This window comes from Talpa europaea (genome assembly GCF_964194135.1).
Source record: "Talpa europaea genome assembly, chromosome: 14".
Lineage (NCBI taxonomy): Eukaryota > Metazoa > Chordata > Mammalia > Eulipotyphla > Talpidae > Talpa > Talpa europaea.
The window spans coordinates 46,628,416-46,650,738 of NC_140082.1; the positions used below are offsets into that span (position 1 = coordinate 46,628,416).

General features: G+C 41.2%; 1 protein-coding gene across 2 annotated transcripts in view; it reads right to left on the bottom strand.

Annotated features, from left to right (window-relative positions):
- The window catches only part of PCNX2 (pecanex 2), a gene marked incomplete at its 5' end in the record, with an annotated part of 252,346 nt that overhangs the window by 57,172 nt on the left and 172,851 nt on the right, over positions 1-22,323 (bottom strand). The window contains 2 exons of one of the 2 annotated variants that reach the window (XM_084252977.1): positions 1,678-1,736; positions 17,832-17,968. In XM_084252977.1, the coding sequence (XP_084109103.1) occupies positions 1,678-1,736; positions 17,832-17,968 (196 nt within the window). The remainder of the gene's footprint in view (positions 1-1,677; positions 1,737-17,831; positions 17,969-22,323) is intronic. The other variant, XM_084252976.1, reaches the window with a different exon arrangement.

A 22,323-nucleotide genomic window follows, 5' to 3' on the forward strand; every position in this document is an offset into this window, starting at 1 on the left:
AGGTATATTTCTTTTTAATCTCCTGCTGGGTCCTGACTCATTTCACTCTCTCTATTGGGGCTTTCATGACTAAGAATAGAAACCACGGAAGAGAAGACAAGGTGAACTGGGAAGTCCTCTTGGTTGATGTGCTTGGGCTAGAGGAAGTGCTGAGAGGGACTGGAGAGAAGTCTGCATTCTATACTTTTATTTTAGGGATACCTTTTCTTTGAGGTTCAAGTCATGGCCCTGGAAAGCCAGAGATGTATAGAAATATCCAAAAGAGAAAATGCCTATAGCAAACCCAAGGGTCCCTCTGAGACTATCTATTGGAGGGATGCTGGGAGATAGAAGATAAAATCTACAGAGTTGAACAGAGCTCCCCACCTGTAACCTCAGGACCCTGGGCACAAAGGGAACAGGAAAGTAAAAATTGATCCCAAGTGCACCTATATGATCTATCTCTAAGTAACTTATAATTCTATCAAGTTATGAATGCGCTTGCTAGACATTCATGAAAGCTAAAAGTAGAAATGAAATTAGAGCACTTATAGCCTAATTATGATTAATGGGCAGAAGTGGTCCTATGCACTGAGTCATGTCATCTAAGAAAGTATCTGTATACTTAATCTTCTATGCAGATTATATTCTGCTTGACCTGCCAATATATTCATTTTCTATGATAAATCAGCATACATCCCGAGACACTAATTAGAGATGACTTTGAATCTCTGACACTTTATCAGAAAGACCTCAATGAAGGAATTAACTTTTGCTTAATTATTTAACCTGCTTGATGTTTAAATAAAACAAAAAAAGTTTAAACCACTAAAAATGGAAATCTTCTTAGAACACACTGACCAATATCTGCACAATTAGATTAAAGTGAGATAACAATTACAGATAACTAAAGGCAGGGTGTGCCTGGGAAACTATCCACATGCCTCATATCCAAGACTCTGCAATGTCATAGAGCCCCAGAGATGCACCAGGTTGTACTGACATAAAACTCAACAGAAAAATAAAGTAAACCTCTCTCTAAGTATTTTCAAATCAATCATGTATATGCAATTCAAATGTAGATAATGAGAATGGTACAATTTCTTCTAGACAAAATTTCTAGCCCAGAGGAGAAAGTGAGGTGGATAAAAAAAAGGAACACTTAAATTTACACTGTGACATATGGGGAAAGGAGAGATGATGAGATAGATTATGGAAAGAAAAAAGTGAAACAATTTTCTAGCAGATAACTCCTTCTATAGCTTGATATTGAATGAAGTTTCTGAAGGCTTCTGGATGCTGGATCCTGGGATGGGTTGCCTTTAAGGATATCATAATGCTGATGTTTTTCCAAATAAGTTTTTGCTAAAAGACTAATACCAAGGTTTATTGTCTATATTTGATGCTAACATACACAAACTAAAATGTCTTACTTGACAAAATCATTCATTAATGAACAGGGACCTAATCAATCCAAAAAATGAAGAAATGCATTTCAAACCAAATCAGGATGCTTGATCGAGCTACTTGCATAATTTCATTTTTACAGTCAGCCTGTTTACCAAGGCATGCGTGTCTCCATAATGATTAAAAAGTATGAGTACTTAATCCCCCTTTCTGGATTAAAAGAATTTATCTAGATAACATAATAAGTAACTATCAGTAGTTTAAAGAGAGAGAAGGAAGTGGTCTTCTTACCTGGATCCTTTTCAATTTGGACCACCAGCCTTGTGTTGGAATTATCCACACGCCTTGTGCTAGCAGGGACCACAAAAGGGTAAAAAATCATGATTAGAACCCTACCAATGAGAGCTGGTTTATAGAATCAGCTGTGTGAATGGGAAATGCAGGCATATAGCTTGCGTATTATTTAACAATGTTATGTTAGAGAAAAAGGAGGGGAAGAAGGCATAGAAAAGTACAAGAAGCGATTATTAGGGTACAGGAAGGTAAAGATTGATCCCAAGTGCATCTACATGATCTACCTCTAAGAAACTTATAATTCTATCAAGTTATGAATGTACCTGCTGGACATTCAGTATAGCGAAAGTGATTATTAGGTCTCAGGATTTGGAAGACTGACAATGTGCCCTATAGATTTTAGCACCAGAATGACAAAAATAACAAGCACTTGAACTGCCAATGGACTGTCACTCACTTTCAAAATCTGAGCAGGGCACCCATAGGTACCTTTCTTCTCAAATTGATCACAGGAAATCGTGGTGAGTAGTCACTGTTTCCACCACTTGCTTTGCACCAATTGGGTTCATTCTCATTAGCTTTTCTTGGGTTGAACCACAAGAATAAAAACAATTCTCACACTTAGAAGAAGACAGATCAACAGTTGCTCTGGTAACAAGGGGTCACCAGCAACAGTTTTAAATCTCTTCAATATTGACAACTATCCTCAGTTCACAGCTTTTGCAAGTCAGTCAATCCCTGGTGACCGCCCTGCTTCTGGAAATCAGTAAGTGAGACACAAACGTACTCCAGACTTCTGAGTAGTGACAGCAAGTCTCCCCAAGTAATTACCTGTGCAGGTGATATCAACACACTTGTGCTTCTAAAAATTCTTGAGCCCCTGAACTTTGCACCGTCAAAACCCAGCAATGAGTATGATAGCCTACTCTGCTTGGAAAGACTGTGCCTGACCAAAAAGACTGTCTTGTTATTTCAGATATTGAGCAGTGGGTTCCTCATCCTTTGTGGAATGAAATATAAAATCCCATCAATGATATTCAACTGCTTATAACCTACCCAAATGGCAATTTCATATGCTTAAAACTAAGCCATTAATAAAGACTTTCAGTTGAAATATATCATTGAACACAATGAGGGTCCTAATAAAGTGTAGAAAAACTACTCTTTAGCATATCTTGCCCTGGCCTTTGCTATCTCTTGCCTCTTGCTTTCTATCCCCCAGCCACGCTAGCCTTCTTTGTCCCTGTCTCCAATGTGCCCCACATCCTACACCTGTCACCCCTCCCTCCTTAGAACCCATTCACCTTGGAGTTCACCCTTTCCAGTGCCACCCATTTTTCCTCATCTATTCCTCTCATCCTTCAAGTCCAGCTCAAGTATCACCTCCTCTGGGAAGTCTTCCCTGATGCCTGCTCTAGGAGGCGTTCATGAGTCCTGTGCTCTGTCATTTACTGAACTTCCCCCTTGGAGCATTTCTTATGCTTAATATTACTAATGATGATGTCTATAAATTTAGGTAGCACTTACCTGTGCAAATACTTTACATGTATTAATTCATTGTATCCCCACACCTACCTGCTTAGGTAGGTTCTATTATTATGCCCATTCTCCCAGACAGAAAATCTAAAACAAAGTGAGAGTAAATCAAGTACCCAAGGTCAGAGCTAACAGGTAATAGAGTCAGTATTTGAACCCAGGTATACTGGCTCTGGTGTCTTCAATCCATATCACATCTGACATTTCTTTATGCAATTATTTGATGCTATTTCTCTCCTACAACAGATCCATGAGGCAAGCTTTTTGCTCATAATTGTCCTGTATTAGTCACTTAGTATTGAATGAATGAGAGTCAAAGATTCCGTTACATCTGATTTTTTTTCTCATGAGACATGCTAAGAAGAAAATAGACTAGCTATTGCAAGATTACACTTAAACATGATCATTGGCCTATCGAGCAGGACTTAATAAAGGAAGAGCACATGTTGGTCATGGTGCTTATAGAAAAATCTCAGGATGCACATTTCTTTTATGAACTTATCTGTTGGGAATCAGAACAGATAAAAAGATACTAAGATGGAACTGTAATTTGAATGAAGAATGTGTTTTCAGAAAAAAAATTCTCTTTTCCTCACATGTCCCAGATATTTGAGAACCACCTAAGCAAGATCATATTTGAGTTTTGTAGAACAGATTCCACAGTTGCATTGGAGAGAAGGAATACTCTGTTACATCTCAAAAAGGCAGTTAACCCCAGCAAGCTGTTCTGTTGGTACCTCAATTTTCCTCCCAGATACTCTCAGATTGGCTTTGAAAATAAAAGAGCCTAGGGTGGCAGAAAATAAAGCAAACAACAAAGTTTTTTTCTAATGAAAGTTGAAATCCCTCGTTGGCATAGTCAGTTCCTAAATGGAATTTTAATTTCATCTTAAGACCTAGGACAAATGGAATTTTCAGAAGCAGTATGAACAATTTTTAAAGTGGGGATTAAACCAAAAGAAAGTCATTTACCAAACTCCTTAGGGAATTAAAACACCTTCTAAAACTATGTTAACTGGAAAGCCATCTTTTTGAAAGGCTATGGAATGCAGAGTGTTAAATTCTGATCAGCAAGAACGAAGCAGATTTGCCTGTGTACCCCAGGGCCTCTGGCTCTCCACCAGACTCTCGAAGAAGGTGAACTGTCAGCCATACCAAGTAATTTGAGCTTGTCTCCAGTGCTTTCCATCTGTAAATTTGGTGCTTACCATTCAAAGGTGCTAATTAGCTCTGTAATTGGATTTCTGCCTTAACTGTCCTATTGCATGAATATCAATTCTGTTGCTCAAAGAGAAAATGGGGGCTCATATCTCACTCTTCTATCTCAAGGGGAGCACGGAATGCTGGTGTATGTCAGGTGTGCATCTGCATGCATACTCTTTTCAGCACTCATCTGGCAAAGTCTCTGCTCATTGCTATGCACATGCTCCTGTTAAAAGTCCAATAATGGGTCTTTCCAAGAAGCTGACTTAATCTGAAACATCCTTCCCTCATGTAGACAGCAAAGCTAGCTTTCTCCCTTCAAACTCTGCCTTCCACCTCCTGAGCTGTCTCTCCATGTCAGGCACCTTCTCTCTTACATGGTTTCATTTGAGGAACTTAATAATTTAACAATGATTTTAAAAAATTACACCACTTCAAATTCCCATTTTTGCACACACAGAGACTATTTATCATAGAAGTAATGCCATTTTTGATGAGGACATCTGATCAGCTGGAACAAGCAGTTTGATGTGATCTATTTGTACAGCAAACCCAAGCTGGAGTTATGAATGGATTGTAGATCCAGCTATTCAAGGGGCAGGTCAAGCTTAGAGAAATGTGGATAATGAGAAAGCAGTCAGAACTTAATATCAGGACACTAACCTTTTAAGTTGTATATAAACATAAGGTTCATCTGGGTCTGTTTTTCGTCTTTAATTTAAGATGAATTTTTTCATCTTTAATTTTTGCCACTGACAACCGTATTAGTTCTCTTAAAGCCAATGACCTTTTTCTGGTGATTTGCTTCATAATGACTTGACATGGAAAGTTTCCTGAGGACACAAGACACAGGGTTGTACAGTGGATTGGGTGACCTCTGTCTGAGGTCAGATACTCAGGTGACTGCTAATCTTGCTACCATCTTGGAGGCTTGGTTTAGTTTGGCTCTCTGTTATCTTAGGCAGGGTGGAGTCCTAAATCAAAGGTAGGGGATCTTTGTCAAACACAACCACCCATGACAGGCTTGGTTTTGACTTCCTTTCCCTCAAGACCACAAAGCATAGCTGGACCTGGCTGTTCCTTCTTCCAGGTCAGTCAATACTCTTAGGGGAACTTAGGTGTAAGTTCACAGGTATTTGCCTTCCTGAATTTTAACCTGAATCCCTCCCTACCTTGAAGTTTTTAAGAAATTTATTGGGTTTTATTTCTTTATTCACCCAATTTTCCTTAGTTACTCTTCATAGGGAAGGTCTTGATTACCTAGCCTGTTACACAGAAATTAAACTACTATGATGGATTGTAGAGATTACGGAAAGGGGGAGCTTTTTAATTGACTATTTTATAATCAGTGTTTGTCAATGTCCTGTGGCTCCTTCAATCAGCACACCCCATTTTCTGTACATATATAGCATATGTGTGTGTGTTCTGTAATATGTATTTAGATAGCATTATTGAGTATGGTATTTAAATCTTCTCCATCTTTACCTAATTTATGATTACTTGAATGGTCATGAGCTAAGAAAAGTAAATTACATATTCTAACACCACTGTTTCATTTCTTACCAAATTTCCTTTTATGTTTTTCTGTATGAGTTTTATTGTGATCTACTGGATTCACATTTATATCTTCATTGTGAATTTTAGTCTTTACCATTATAAAATGTTCTTGATCCCAATGGGTTTTGCCCCAGATTCATCTGTATAATATTAAGCCACAACCTCTGCTTTAATTGCATTCTTTTATTCTTTACTTTTTCAAGTCATTATATATTTGATGTGCCTTTGTCTTTGGTGAACTGACAGATATATCTGATCCTATTCTGTCTTCATATTTTATGTTAAAACCAGTTATCTGATTTTATTGCTTCTTTGATTTTTATGCATGTTACTCTATGGTCTGACTGTAGAATCATAAAAACAATACTATAAAAAACATAAATGATAAGGCAAAATCATGAACAACTTTGTCCCAATAAATTAAAAAATTTAAACAGGTAATTTTCTGTAAAAGCACCAAAACTCAAGAAGAAAAAGAAGAGCAAATAGTTCAAAAACTTTAAAAATGGAGTCAGCAGTTAAATAACTACCCACACATAAAAAAATGCATACATCTAGAAAGAAAGATATACTAAAAAAGGTAGGGGGTGGGGTGGGTTAAAGAAAGAAAAGAGGAGAGGCAAGGAGAATAAAGGAGGGGAGGAGGAAATAAAGAGAAAATGTAAACAAGCATACTGAGAAATACATATTTTTCTATTGTTGCTACTTAGAGAAGATCTATTAGTCATACTGGTATTAGTATGTATTTTCTTGTTATTTCTGAATGTTTTAAAGATCTTTTCTTGTTACTAGTGTTTTGAAACCTCACCATTATGTGTAAATATGTGGGTTTATTTTTTATTTTATTCTGGTCACAACTTATTAGCTTTCTGAACCTAGGAAATCATGTCTTTCAGAAATCTTGAAAAATTCATATTATTTTCTCTTAAAAGGATGTTTCTCCCTATGCTAGTCTTTTAATAAATAAATTTAAAAGAAAAAATGAACTTGGAATGATCCTGAGTTTGGGTATAACAAAACAGAATTGGGATGTTCATGTCCCAGGAATGTTGGGGCATGGACAGATGCTTCCACAGCCAAGAAAAGGAAATCACGACAGTAAAAAGTGCGTAGAATTGAAAATGACAAATTAAAGCTTGACAAACCTTGTACCAATCAAAGTTGCAATTACTGACAAGTTAATTTGCACAAAATAGATAAGTCCCATCTCCTTTTGTCTATATAAGCATGCTTCCTGCAGAGATTCTTGGGCATTCAGCTCATGTGCTCCTTGAGTCTGCCTTCCATGGACTGCAGTCCTCCAGCCCCTACTCAACCTTTGCTATAATACTTCTGCTGTGACACTCCAACTGTAGAGCAAGAGCTGTGACAAGACATGAAAGCTGTAACACTTCTGTGTGACCTATGGCTGTAAACCTCTTCTATAACTTGATCAGAATTAGGTATCATGGTCAAGAACTTCTTCTCGGAACGCCTCCTGAATATCTAGTTGATATCATTCATCCCATCTTCCATGTCTCTTAACCTTCCTGGATTATTTCCCGTATCTTTATTATTCTTTGCTGTATTCTGGGTGATTTTCTTGGACTGCTTTCCAGTTTAGCTGTGTTTATTTTTTTTTATTTTTTTTAATTTAAATTTTATTTTTAGGGCCTCCCCAGTGGCGCAGCAGTTGAGCGCTGGGTTGCAAAGCTGCCTGCAGCCTCTGCAGCACCAGTTCGATCCCTGGCTGCCGGGCAAGGGCCCCGCGTGGTGCGCAGACCTCTCCTGCCGCCCACTGCTCCATTCAGCAGTGTACTTCGTCAGTCTGCCTGTTCTGCTCCCTGCTCTGGCTCTGGTGAATTCTCTCACCCTCCAGCGCTTTTGACTGTACCCAGTGCTTGTACAAATAAACAAACAAATAAATAAATAAATAAATAAATCGGTATTTTTCTTTTTCTTTCTGGCTTATTTTGCTGAGCATGATCCCTTCCGGCTCCATCCATGTTGCTGCAAATTGCATGTGCTTATCTTTTTTGTTTTTTAAAGATTTATTTATTTATTTATACAAGCACTGGGTATAGTCAGAGGCGTGGGAGGGTGAGAGAATTCATCAGAGCCAGAGCACAGAGTAGAACAGGCAGACTGACGAAGTACACTGCTGAGGGGAGCAGGGGGTGGCAGGAGAGGTCTGTGCGCCATGTGGGACCCTCGCCCGGTGGCCGGGGATTGAACCGGCGCTGCAGAGGCTGCGGGCAGCTTTGCAAGCCAGCGCTCAACAGCTGAACCAGCGGGGAGGCCCTGCTTATCTTTTTTGAATGCTGAGTAATACTCCATGGTGTATATGTACCACATCTTCTTGATCCAGTCATCTATTTTTGGGCATTTGGGCTGTTTCCAAAGCTTAGCTATTGTAAATAGTGCTGTTATAAACATAGGGGTGCAGGTGCTCTTTGGAATTGACGTTTCTGTGTCCTTTGGGTAAATACTTAGGAGTGGAATTGCTGGATCATATGGAAGCTCTATGTTTAGTAGGTCCAGAAATCTCCACACAGCTCTCCATAGTGGTTGGACCAGTTTGCTGTGTTTAACTGATAATTTGTTGTATCTTTTATACTATACAATTAATGGTTATATAAACTTACTGTTATAACCTCCATTTGTTCCAATTTGACATTTTTTTCAATGTATCTTAGACTTATGATTTTATTTCTTTTTTAAAAAAGATTTAATTATTTATGCATACAAGAACTGGGGTATAGGCCAGAGGTGTGGGGGATGAGAGGATTCACCAAAGACAGAGTGGGGAGCAGAGCAGGCAGATTGACTGAAATTCAATGCTGCGGGGAGCAGTGGGTGAGTCAGGAGAGGTCTGCTGCACCATGTGTGTAGCTCCCTGCCCGGGGATCGAACTTGTGCTGCAGCGGCTGCTGTCAGCTTCATAGGTTGCGTTGTAACCTCGCCACCAGGGAAGCCCTGATTTTATTTCTTATATGACTTTTCTATCTAAATGCACATATAATTTATTCATTATCTATAGTTTTGGAGGGTCTAAGTTGGCTATTTTATTAGCTTGCTTTTGATCATGATGAGTATTTTCCTCCTCAATTTTGTAGTACCAGACTTATAGCTTATTTACAGAGGGTGTTTAACCACATGAGCTGAGGCTGTCCTTTGTTCTGTCAGTTAGACAAAGCGTTTATAAACCAGTACCATTTTTATGTTCCTTCCTCAACTTGAGGATTTCTAGGTATTTGTAGTGTACTTTTGAACTCCAAGTCTACATGTGGCAGAAGGTTGGCACTGCACACTCACAGTGGAAAGTTGGTCTCATTCTGATCTCTAATTGACATTATTGAGCTGCTTTTTCATTTCTCTGTGTTGGATGTTCCACTTCCCTAAGGAGGGAGAAGAACGTCAGTGGTTTTGACTTAATGTAGAAGTCTCATTTCAAGTTTTATCCCTATGTAGGAATAAGGTCTTGTTACCTGGCCTGGTGTTACAGACCAGAGTGGTGATCATGGCAGAATGTTTCCAAAGCAACAAGAAAAAAAAATGTACAGCTTCCAATGTTCCTGTCAGGTATTAATTTTACCAATCAATCAATACTCCTGTAGCCATCTAGAAACCCATGCAAAGTCTTGGTTTTTAATAAAGTAGGATTAAAATCAGTCTTGGAAGGGCCTCCCTGGTGGTGCAGCGGTTGAGCTGGGTTGTGAAGCTGCCCTCAGCCTCTGCAGCGCCGGTTCGATCCCTGGCTGCTCCCCGGCCACCTGAGGAGGGTCCCACGTGGCGCGCAGACCTCTCCTGCTGCCTGCTGCTCCCCTCAGCAGTGTACTTCGGTCCTTCTGCCTGCTCTGCTCCCCGCTCTGGCTCTGGTGAATTCTCTCATCCTCCCGCGCTTCTGACTGTACCCAGTGTGTGTATAAATAAACAAAAAAATAAATAAATAAATAAATAAATCTTTTAAAAAATAAAAAAATAAAATCAGTCTTGGAAATAGGCTCAGGGTAACAGATTAAAGAAACAACTTAATAACTAGAATAGTAAGGAAGGAATTCTAACCTAGATCCTCAAATGCAGAAGTCCCGCAGGGTCCAAAGTGGTCTTTCCTCATCCAACTCTTAGTATGGGAAGAATTAAAACATACTGAAAGGCTGGTAGCACCCACTTTGAGTGTTGCCAGTCCCAGAGAAGACTCTTGAAAAGGCTCAGGGTAGGCCTCCCTTGTGGCGCAGGGATTAAAGACACAGCACTATCAAGCTACTGCCAGCCACTACAGCACAAGTTCTATCCCGGGCCAGGGAGCTAACCCACGGGGCACAGCAGACCTCTCCTGTCTCGCCCGCTACTCCCCTCAGCAGTGTATTAGTGTATTTCAGTCAATCCGCCCGTTCTGTCCCCCACTCTGTCTGTGGTGCATCCTCTCACTCCCCCACCCCCAGCAACTCTGGCCTACACCCTAGTTCTTGTATGCATAAATAAATCTTTAAAAAAAAAAAAACAAGGCTCAAGGTTCTGTGTACTGGCAAGTGAGCTCTGGCTGGGCAGATGCCTCAGAGATGTCCAACGCATTCCTGCACCATGTACCTTTGAGTCTTAGAGTAAAATGGTTTGAGACAATGTAGATTTAAAAGCTGAACACTTCCTGCCTCCCTTTGTTTAGAATAAATCAATCCCAGCTCCCACATTGACCTAAAGACTAAAAAAGCTGAGGCCCCTCCTCCCTCACTTGCTGCAATGACCGAGAAAGGGTTTTTTCTGTCCTACACTCCTAGACCTCCACTCCTACCACCATTCATCAGCTTGACTCAGTCACAGTGCCTTGCCCCTGGGTGACCTTGAAGTGTGGAGTCAGCAGCAGTGGACAGCCGGGAAGCAGGTGGCAGGCTGGACTCCTTTCTGCAGGTACATCGTCAGCTACACAACTCTGCACTTTTCAAATTCTTGAACTGCTCAGCAAAATTTAACAGGGCCCTGAGTAAAATTATGCACCACAGCATAATGAATAATAAGCTCAAACTGAGGAAATGCAATGCATTTCCTCAAAAGCATCATCCTTCTAGAATACATTTGCATAATAGCTCATCACCACACCTGAAGAGTCAAGCCTTTGTCCTGGGGGGGAGGGGGTGGTATGAGAGAAAAACCAAGGGAGGGGGCCAGATTCATCATTTATGGCATTCAGACACAGATCTGGAATTCCAGGTGAAGAAATCGGAGACCAGGAAGGGAGAGGGAAGGTTTGTCCTGAGACACAGGGACAGCAGTCATAGAGGGGTTCAGCCTGCTGTTCTGGCACTTGCCACTCAGGCACAGTGGGGACACCTGGCACCTTCTCTGGCACTTCTCACTCTTAAGACCCACAGAATCATGTCAATATAAGTCTTATCTTCTTGCCGTCACTCTCTCCAAATAAAAGGTAGGGTGTCTTAAAAAAAATAATAAATCCATCCCTTGCCTTAAACGAGGGATCTTTTGATTTCAGATTACAGAAAATACAAATGGAAATGACAGGCACAATATGGAATTCACTGATGATATCACTGAGAGGTTGATTGAGCCCAGTTGGCTTCAGGATGGGGTGTCATCAACAGGAATCATCCCCCACATCCCTGGCACTGCCTCCTCTGTATTTGCTGGGCTCTCAGGACAGTTCTTGCCTCATTATAGACTAGAAGGCTTCCAGCAGTGAGAATTTTGCAGCCCACACCACCGAGTCCAGCAGAACAGGGAAGACTGCTTTTCCTGGATGTCTTCCATCCACAAAGTTCTAGAACTCACTCAGGTTGGGCAGAAACAATCGCTCTCTGGGTCTTTGGGTTTCACATACGGTCTCTCTACAGCTTCTGTCCTTTTGGTCACAGTCTCATGTGCTTGACTATTTCTTGTTTACCTGTGGTCTAGAAAATATTTTATTCAGAGCTAAGTCTTACTGGAGTGGAGCAGAACAAGAGGCAGACACTGGCCTCCTCTAAGTTCACAGATCCAACTCACATGACCCCAGTCTGTCTTGACATCTCCCTTTTATTATACACAACTAGGGCTATTTCCTGCTACTATCGCCTTACTTATTTTTCTTTAAAAAAGATTTATTTATTTATACAAGAACCAGGGTACAGTCAGAGGCGCAGGAGGGTGAGAGAATTCACCAGAGATAGTGGGGAGCAGAACAGGCAGATGGACCAAAGACACTACTGAGGGGAGCAGTGGGTGAGCCTGGAGAGGTCTGCTGTGCCATGTGGGTTTCTCCCTGGCCAGCCGGGAATTGAACCCACGCTGTACCTCAGGAAGTCACTTATTGCCTATGAGGATGACCAAAGTGTCATTCCTGATTTAATCACCTAGTAGAGACCTTGAAAGTTCAGGAAGGAAAAGGCCCCTCACATTGTTGATGATCACAGTTTTCCCAGTCTGAGAGGTCCCACAATTATGGCTAGGGCAGTGCTAGAAAGCAGGCTATACCCAAAGAGGTGGCTTTATATCTTGCTGCTTGGAGGCTGGAGCTACGATAACCAGGATGGGCTGCAGCACACAATCAGCCTCGTGAAGAAGGTGGCCTGCAGAGAAGCGCTATGCCCAAGCTCAGTTACACATGGGAAAGAAAACTTTTTCTGTGCACAGGTGATTTGAGGGAAAGCTTTTCCTTGCTGTGTTCTCTTCCAGCTTAAAGAGGGTGGCTCTGTGCTTTTGAGCTAGTAGCCTTGTGTGATCCAGTATCACAAATGTGAAGGAAAGCTCAGCCTCATGATTGAGGAAGGGATTGAGAATCATGGTGTTTCTGATCTGGTTGGTTCTCAAGATTCTTGTTTCTGCTACTACTACTGATTGCTCCTTTATTATTATTCTGAATAATAATATATCCAGGCGATGGCCATTGAGGTCTGGTTAAAAGAGTTCTAAGAGCCCTAAGACAGCTGATAAAACAGCCCGAAGACAGCTTCATGACTTTATCTCAGCATAACTATGTCCAGACACTTTGAAAACCCCCAACAAATTATGGGGTAGCTTAGTTGCAAACTGAAATACAGAAATCCCTTCCCTGCATAATTGCAAACTTTAACTATGAGGCTGCATTTCCCAATTAAATAAGATATAAAAGCTTCCTGCTTTATACTTAAAAATTGCCTTTTAAGAAACTTGGTGCTTTTGCACAAAGATCTTAGAAGCTTGTTGAAAACAACTCAGGGAGTAGAGAACATGTGACAAAATCCTTTTATATCATTTAATATAAGATTTCTGACATCTGAAAACAAAATTTCATTATTTTAGGGCTGAAGACAGTCAACTCCTTTAGGACCAAGATATTTGCTGAGGTCACCAGGGACAAGAGTCAAATACTTTCATGCCTAAACACTGGCTTCATTTTAATGACAAAATTGGGTTATTTAATGGCTGTTTACATATGAAGAGGATGATAAATCAGAAATTGGAATGTGTTTCTAAAGTTTTTAAAAATACTCTGACATAAGGGCACTGATAAACAGGAGGCACTGTCACTACAGTGCATTTTCTATTGGAGCCCATTTAAATGGGACGCCAGGCAGAGCTCATCAAGACAGATTTTTAAAGATATCATTAGTCAAGAGCACTAATGAAGCTTAAGAGTGAATTTTCTAACAACAGGAAATGAAACCCAAAATTGAGATTTTCTTCCTCCTTTCCATAATGTTATTAGATGTAATTCACTTAAGAAATAGCTACAGAACACCTCCTGTTACAGAAAGCACCTCTGTGAAGCAGGGAAGAGCACTGCAGCAGTGAATGGATGCCATCTGTCCTCGTCCCCACTTGCACACAGTCATCTTGGACTACAATTCCCAGCATGCCAGGCCTGAATTGGGCGGTTGGGGCAGAGTGAGGTCAATATATAAGTGGAGGTGGAAGAAAAGAAAAAAGAGATACTTGGAGAAGAGACACCTGGAGTTGAGACACATGAATCGGCTACTCCCAGGATTGTAGCATTTTGGCAGAGACAATGACGTCATTATCTTGACCTCATGGTGGATATAGGGTCTCTTCTGTCCCAGCTTTTGGGTTACTGCCTAATCTTTTTCTTGTGGTTCCCCTCCAGAAGATATCTTAGATTGTGGCAAGTTTGGGGGCCTCAGTCTCCCCACTTTGGACTGAATCTGCTTGATTGGGCATTTGCCCATGAGGGCGTGGGTAATTTTTAGAGTTTTATTGGGAATATGTTATTTGAAATCCTTTCTTCCCTTTTTTCTCTGCATGACCAATTAAAGACCTTTCACACTAAGAGTATGCTTTCTCTGCCTTTGTTCACCCAAATGGATGAATCCTTTTAGAATACAAACACCTTTACAATAGTTCAGGGTCCCTGAGTATCCCTTGGGGTTGCAGTTATACTACTATAAGAATGTCCCCATACGGACATAAAATGAAAAATAAACAAGTCCAGAATTTGAGGTAAATACAGTCTACACCAATCCCACATAGAAGTCATTGGTCTACACCAATCCCACATAGAAGTCACAGAGCAAATTTATTTTCCAAAGATGACTGCTGTAATACCTCTCATTCGACAAGTCCTTTTGGAACCTTACCACGAATCCATTAAGAGGCAGAATATAATTCTCCTCCCCTGTTGAATCTGGGGGGTGTGGATGAGAATGGTGAGGTTGTGGGAGGGAAGGACATACAGTATGAAGGGCACAGCTCAAGGAAATGCTTGGAATGATAAATCCACAATATGTGATGTGTGGAAAGTGGGAGATGGGCTAGTGATAAGATTAAGACTGAGGAAGACTCCCATCTGTGTTGTCCAATTCAGTAGCCTTTTGGATACTTATGGCTATTTAAATTTAAATCAGTTAAAATTAGATAGAAAATCCAGTTCTTCAGTCACCCTAGCCTCATTTTGTGTGCCGAGTAACCACATGTGGCTGATCGGGCTTCCATGCTACACAAGGCAGATACACAGTGTTGTGATGAGTGGGGAATGTCTTATTGGCCAGCACTCGTCTCTGTGCTATTTGTTCTTGTACCTCAGGCAACAAGGAGCCACCCAGGCTTTAGAGGCAGGACATAACCCGGTGCTATGTGTGGGGAGTGTACTGGAAGGCAGATTAGTCAGAAAGGCAATAAGGAGCAGCTTTGAGAAAGAGGGAGTCTACAGATTTCAAGACGGCCTGGGTTGGGGAAAACAGGCTAGCCGTAGTTATCAGGTGGCTGCTGATTTACTTATCTTTTCCTCAGAGTATTAAGCTCTTTCACTACCGAAAAGGACTCATCTGGGACTTGCAAAAACCAAAGCTGGCTTTGGAAGCTTTGAAAGGCAACCAGAGGACTGGAAAGTGAGGCGGCAGGGGCGAGAAGAGGCCCAGGAAGGGTGACTGGGAGTGCCCCTCACCACACCCTCAGGTTGAGGGTGGCAAAGGTACTCACTAAAACGCCACAGTTTCTTTCAGCAGGACTTTTAAAGAGACAGGGCAGTTGGTCAATGATACAGAACCAGTCACACTTACAGACTGATCCTTTGTAGCCGGCTGAAGAGAAGGAAGCAGCAACAGAGACACACACTCTGAAGTAAAGCAACAGAAGTCAGTAGTGTTTGAAATAAAAACCCACAGTTTAATATAGAAAAAATGAGCTTTCCAGAGCATTTGTAGAGATCCAGATGAGATTTCCCGCCACTTCCTTTCCTGGAACTCACCACTCCTGCTGTCCTGAGTTCCATCACTGATCTTTTAAGCAGATGGACCACACGGGACTCAATATTCTGATACCTTAACTCGAGGCGACAACAGAACTTTACTGATGGGGTTTCGCATTGGGAACTTTTTCCTGATCTGGACTGAACATTTTCTTTAACTTGGCTCCTTCAGAGAGGTCTCATAAAGTCTGGATATCCTTATAGAGCCTCCTTCCCACACAAGACAAGTTGAGCAAAGGTGGACCCTCCCACATGGAACAGGGTGCCAAATGAGGGGAAAGGATGGCACACAACTGAATCAAGGCTTCGTGAGACTGAAGGACACATAAATGCAGCTCTAGCAGCTCATACTCCAGCAAGTCAGACCCAGAGAGGATGGCAGAGACTCAACAACCAAACACATAACTCCACACAGGTGTTAGCAGGCCTCCCCACAATGAAGTCTCCACTGCCAAGATTTCTCCTGTCCCCTTTCTATTGGGGATGCTTAAAATCCTTTCCAGTTCACCTAGGATAGATTTCACTGCTATAAAATCCTCCCCAGCCAGACTGGTTCCAAACTTACCTGAGAGTAGGAGACAAAAAAAAAAGAATCTTTTGTATTGAAGATCAACTTTTAAATATCTTGCACTTCCCAAAACCATCCCCTATTTACAAGCACTTGCACTTTCCAGAAGTGTGATCTTCAGAGCTCTAGAAAAGGTTCTCCAAACTGCTTTCTCTTAAAAAACTTCAAGAAAACAGTGCTAATAATTTTCTTTTACTCTCTGGCTTTGTAATAGGTAAGATATTTCGACACATGCAAAAGGACTCTTGTTTATGTACAACCTTGAAGATGACTTTACTGGTATTGCAAAAAGCTCACCTCTCTTAGAATATGCAGCTCCGCCAGGAACACAAGGTACCTCTCCCCCTTCGGTGGTGTCCCAGTACTGGCTGGACCTGGGCTACTCTGCTTTGGTTACCTTTCCCCAGGAGAACCCCTAGAGGTGAGCATGCTAAATTCCACTCACTCAGTCATGATGAATAGTGGGTTGGGGACCTCTATGCAGAGCAGAGACTCACACTAGTGCAGGCTTACTCGACACTTTGTTCTAGGGGCTTCCTGCGTATTAACTCATTATCTCTTCACAACAAGTCTGTGAAGTAGGTTCTTTTATTTTGCCCCCATTGTTAGAATAGAAGAGGGAGGCCTGAGTCACAGGAGTTAAGTGGGAGGGGAGAGCTGTGAGCCCCGGGAGGCTGGTAGCCCAGGCCTTCTTCTAATCACCATAACCTGCTTGCCTGGCCCAGACGATTGGGCATTTTATGTTCACATAAACCAACTAATGAGAGAAGCAGAAACCACAAATCTCCTACCTCCACGTTGGCCTCTGTGAGACAATGTAGGGTGTGTTGTAAAGTGCCAGGGTGGTGCCAGAGATGGACCTATTATGGAAGATGGATTAGGGTTTTTATGGAAGAGCATGGGAATGGCTAATAAATTGGGGCAAAGGAGACCTGGAATGAAGTCCTGCCCTTCGCACACAGAGTGACTCCTCTGCCCCAGGCTGGATGCGGGCTAGTGCACCCAGCTCTCCTCTTCTCGCTGTTCTTAGAATCTGTCCCCGCCACAATCAGTAGCTGAGTGTTCTTGAAAATTACTTATCAACCCATTACTCCTCTCTTCACACCTTCCTTCAAAAATAACTGCCCCCAATCCATCATTGCTTGAGGAAATTTATGATTGGCCAATCCAAAAAGTAAGAAAGAGTACATAAATCATCTCTGAGGAGCTTAACGGCGCTCAGAGAGATTGTCTGCTTTTTCGTGTTGAGCTGTGATGCGTGTACCTTTGGACACAACTCACGGATGTACAAAGTTCACCGAAGCGGCATGACAGAGAGGAACACACATGCCATTTAGGAGCAGAACTCCAAATGACAGGACGATGGCACCTCAAGCAGGTTTACTTGGACAAATGGTAAAATTGAGCAGTAATTACTCATTTCCCTTCACTAATGGTGCAATCTGATTGCAAATTTGAGATAAGGCTCTGTAGTGACCAGAGCGCAGAAGCCCCCAGGGTTTGTCCTTGAGCTCAGTCCCCATGGCCTGGCGCTGGGCGAAGCAGAAAGCCTGGAACTTTACAGACAGGAGGCCAAGGAGCTTTCTGAAGCACAAATCTTAGTGAAAGAAACTAGCATTGGTTTTCGGATCTTACTTGTAGTTTTTCTCCCAGAATTTCACTGGCCTGACGTAAGAGGTGATGAAAATGACGCTGCCGAGAAACGGACTCAATGGGGTTGAAAAGACAGATGTGGCGATCGTCTGGAAGAAAAGCATGGCAGAATCTGACTTCTGAGTTAAGGTAAACACATTTTTCATCGTTCTATTTCTAAACAGTGTTTCAGATTTTGGCTAGTTTACATTTTTCTGAAAAGAAACCAGCCCAAAATGGACTCACGTATGCCAAGCCCCATCATGATTGAATACCTAGCCTAAGGGCAGTTTCCGCCTCTCCAAAAGTGAATTCTGAACCAATCTGCAGTCTCCCACTCTGCACGCGTGAGTTCATGGGCACACTTGACCCCTCTCTTCCCTGAGAGAAGATGGCTTTGTCTGAAATAATCTTTCTTTTCTTTTGTTTATAATCTCATCCTATCCTAGTTCGGATGCCAGAAACCTTCCATTTTGTACCACTCTGGCAGCACCTTACTGCTTGCTAGACAGGATGCCGCCCCATTCACGAATCATTTAATAAAGGCAATTGGATCTCTAAATGTATTCAAATGACTTGTTTTTTAACAACATTAAAGCCATTTTCTCACCAAGGAAAGAAAGCTGGGCATACACTTGTTCTATGCACTTATTTGGAAATATAAAACTTTCAGTAGTATCCTGCTAGGTTCCATTACACCACCAAGAACACCAAATGATTCTCATAAACATCCCAGCAGTCTCAGTGTGCATCTCGGCAAAGATTTAGTATCTAAGGGTTGAAAAGAACTGAATCTTTTTGCTCAGCTATCATTAGCTGAACAAAATGCACCGTGGTACATCTGCTGAAGTACCAAGTAGCTTTATAAATAGTTAAAATTAAGCTACACTCTTTGAAAGAAATCATAGCATTGTTTGGGAAGGTTACATCTTTGTTTCTCCAAGAATCTTTTCCCACTATTCAAAAACATATGTCTGCTCTCATACACCGAACACCAATGGTTCAGTTCAAGATCTGGTTTATAAGCTAAAGACAGGCATGCTCAGTCATGGCATCTGGTCAACCCAGTTGCCTCTTTAGCACTGTGTCAGTTTCTCACTTTCTGGCCTCATTTTTATGTACTTTGTTGATCAAAAATGTAAATGCTCAATTTTAAAATAAGTATAGTTGTAACTTTTAGCTTAAGCTCAGTTGATCTCTGGAAATCTAGGGATGGTGCCAGAGAGCTAGTCCCTCCCCAGCCTCACTCCATCATGGGAGAACTGGCTAACAATCACACTGTGTCATTATGGTGCAAGGGTGGTTGTGGGACTTAGGGCTGGAAGGCAGAGGTCCCTGGGGCTGGCAGAGGGGGGCATGATTGACCAGGCCCTACGCCCACATACCATTCCTTACTCCACAGGTTAAAGACTTGGAGTGTTCTACTGCAGGTCTAGTCTGGTCTCCTACAAGCCTGATCTTCCCATTTGCAATGGCACCACATGTGTTTCTTCCTCACTACAGCACAAATGGAGGTCTTTTCTCTCTAGCCAGTTCAAAAGGTTCTAAAAGAAAGTTAAAAAGAAATGATTGGCACCTCTAGGAGGACTTGTCTCATTACCATTAGGACACAGGAAAGCAAATCAGGCTTCTAAGTGCTTGCACATATTGTCCTATTTGCTTTAGTTATGTAGTAGGGGCGGTTTAGAGACAGGAACCTCCCAAGCCCCACTTACATGCACATATGGAGAGGGAGTGAGTTTTGAGCCAGTCACAGACACTTCTCAAGCATTTCTACGGATTTCAGAGTTTCGTTTCAAGAGTAACTGTCCTTTTTGATTTTTAACTTATTTCATTCCAAACAAGTTCTTTAAGGAAATGATACATCCTTTTTTAATAATCCTTTCTGGTGTTGAATTGTTTGAATATCGAAAACATCTTTATTGTGTTACAGTTTAAATCAAATTCCGTTTATTTTGACCCAGGTTCAAACTAGAACTACAGAACAATGAGCTACTGTGGTGTCTATCACCACCAATTTCCTCTTGGTCTGAAACCTGAAAATATCTAAATATTTCTGTCACAAAACACACCCAATTAACAATGCCTCTTGTCGCTGGAAGAAAAGAGAACTTCATGGAAGATGTCAGCATATAAAGGAACTGAAAATATTGTGAGAAGGTAGAATGGGGTCACCAGGGGAGGTGTCAGGAGGGGAGGTGTCAGGAGAAGGGGCTTGTCCACATTCTCAGGTGACAAAAGGACTCTGGGGTTTCAGGAAGAATAAAGACAGAGCCAAGAGAGGCCAGGGCTGAACAAGATGCTACAGGGCCCACCATTGCCCTTCTTTTGTATTCTAAACATTTCCCTAAAGACTATGTTGTTTATACTTTATTGGATGCCAGATATAAATTTAATAAATGCCACAGCAATTACCCAGAAATTGAGAGCTAAGAGGTCGGAGGTTTAGAGGTAAGTGGTGACTCTTTCAAAAGTTTCAGTTTTATTTGAGGCCATTTAAAATATAACATCAACGTCAGTAATTTAAGTTACAAAACATCATTAGAAGCACAAAAGGAGCTCAAATAGCAAGCAGCCTTCCTAATATATACATTTAACAGATAATCTGGCTAAGTCTGTCTAATTGTTAGAAGACAATGGTCTTGCATGGTCTCTACACATATTAAAAGGGCGAACATTCTCATCTTTCCCTGGAGGTTACACGCTTAGAAACTAACAGAGGGAGAAAACATGCCAGTACTGGAAAAAGCAATTTACTAAACTGTGCCCCGCTGGCCTGAAAGCTAATTCACTTCCAAAATGGAGCAAATTAGTCTCTTCTCAGTGCCAGGATGTAACCCACAGCTTCTTAATAGAGTGATAAAATAATTAACATTTCAAAATTAGTCAAGATCCAGGGCTGGTGTTTAGGAATCTGATGACTTGGTCTTGATGGCATCTACATCCAGTTTCCTAAACTGTTTTTCTATCTCATTCTATTCTGAATGGGAGGATGCTGGACTCCAAATAGCAAATATCTACCTTACAACTAATTGAGGCTGGGAAGATGTCCTTGGACAAAGACAGGGGACCTGAAGGCCCCATGAATTCTAACACAACTCCCTGATCCTAAGTGGTCATTTTGAAGGCTCTGCACCTTAGCAGAAGGAGGAAGTGAATGTCACTAACAGGAAAAGTTTTAAGAACAAACCAAGGGGATCCTTTGAGTGTTCTAAAATAGAACTACCTACCAAATGCCCAATAAAATCTACATCTCAAATGTGTCCAATTTCTTAAGAGAATGAGTCCACCTTTCATGAAAGTACTTAGAATTAACACTCACTCTGCGCCAATCTCAGATAGATGCTAATGCTACTTTCATTCTTGTAGGAGATATTAAATGCCACTTATGCTACCCTTGAGCATGAACTCTCAGCACACGTGTGGGTCAGGTAATTAAAATGTATGGCTCCCAGAATGGGGTTAATTCAGCTATGGAACTACGGAGTAATAAGTATTACTGAACTCACTTAACAAGGCATAAATAGCCCAAAGAAATGCTATGAGTCTATGTATGAATAAGGTTAGGGTACAATTGAGCACCACAATTTCAAATTTCAAAATCTTAGTGCCACTCCTCAACCACAAGTTTGCATCAATCTAATAATTTTCTTTTAATAAACAGGCTTTAAATTCTAGCAGGATACTGTAGAAAACACATCAGAAATAAAAATGACCTCAATTTTTCACCTTACTGTTTTCAGAGGACTCAGTTTAGAAAGACTAAAATTACTGGCATTATAGAAAATGATTGCAGTTAAAAGAAAAAGGTGCGGCCAAGCTCACTCTTTCATAATTTTTTCCCTTAGCTTGTTCTGCCAAATAACCTTGAACACTTTGGAAATACCAATGCAGGTCTAAGAATAGGAACCCAGAACAATGAGCATTGTGAGGCCAGCTCTTGGTATGCTTAATAATGTGTGTGTGTTGATTTTGATTTTCACTTTTTTATAATTAGTCTTTTTCCTGATCCCTTATTTGGGTTTTCTAAATTCCTGCTATGAGTGAGACCATCCGGTATTTTTCTTTTTCTTTCTGGCTTATTTCACTGAGTGCAGGCAACTATAAACCAGAGACACTATGTGGGGAGAAGGGAGTAGGATCAAAACAAGGGTGGTGGGAATTTTACGGGGACTATAACCAAGATGAAAATGCATACATTGTACAAAAATGAAAAATGATGTAAAAAATATATAAAATTTTAAAAAATGTGTGTGTTTTAAATGAGTATGGAGGAGAGCATTTAAAAAACATACAATCTGTTATCACTTAATGATCAGCCCAAGTACAGTGCACAAAATTTAGAGCCCAGAGATTCCTTATGAATTGTCTTAGGAACCTATGTGATTGTCATATGAAAACACTGAGTAGTCACTAAAAATGGCTAATAGTACCTCTATTGGAAAGCCAGCAGCTCCCACATACCAGTGGATAAGAATTTCTGGGGAGGCTTGAG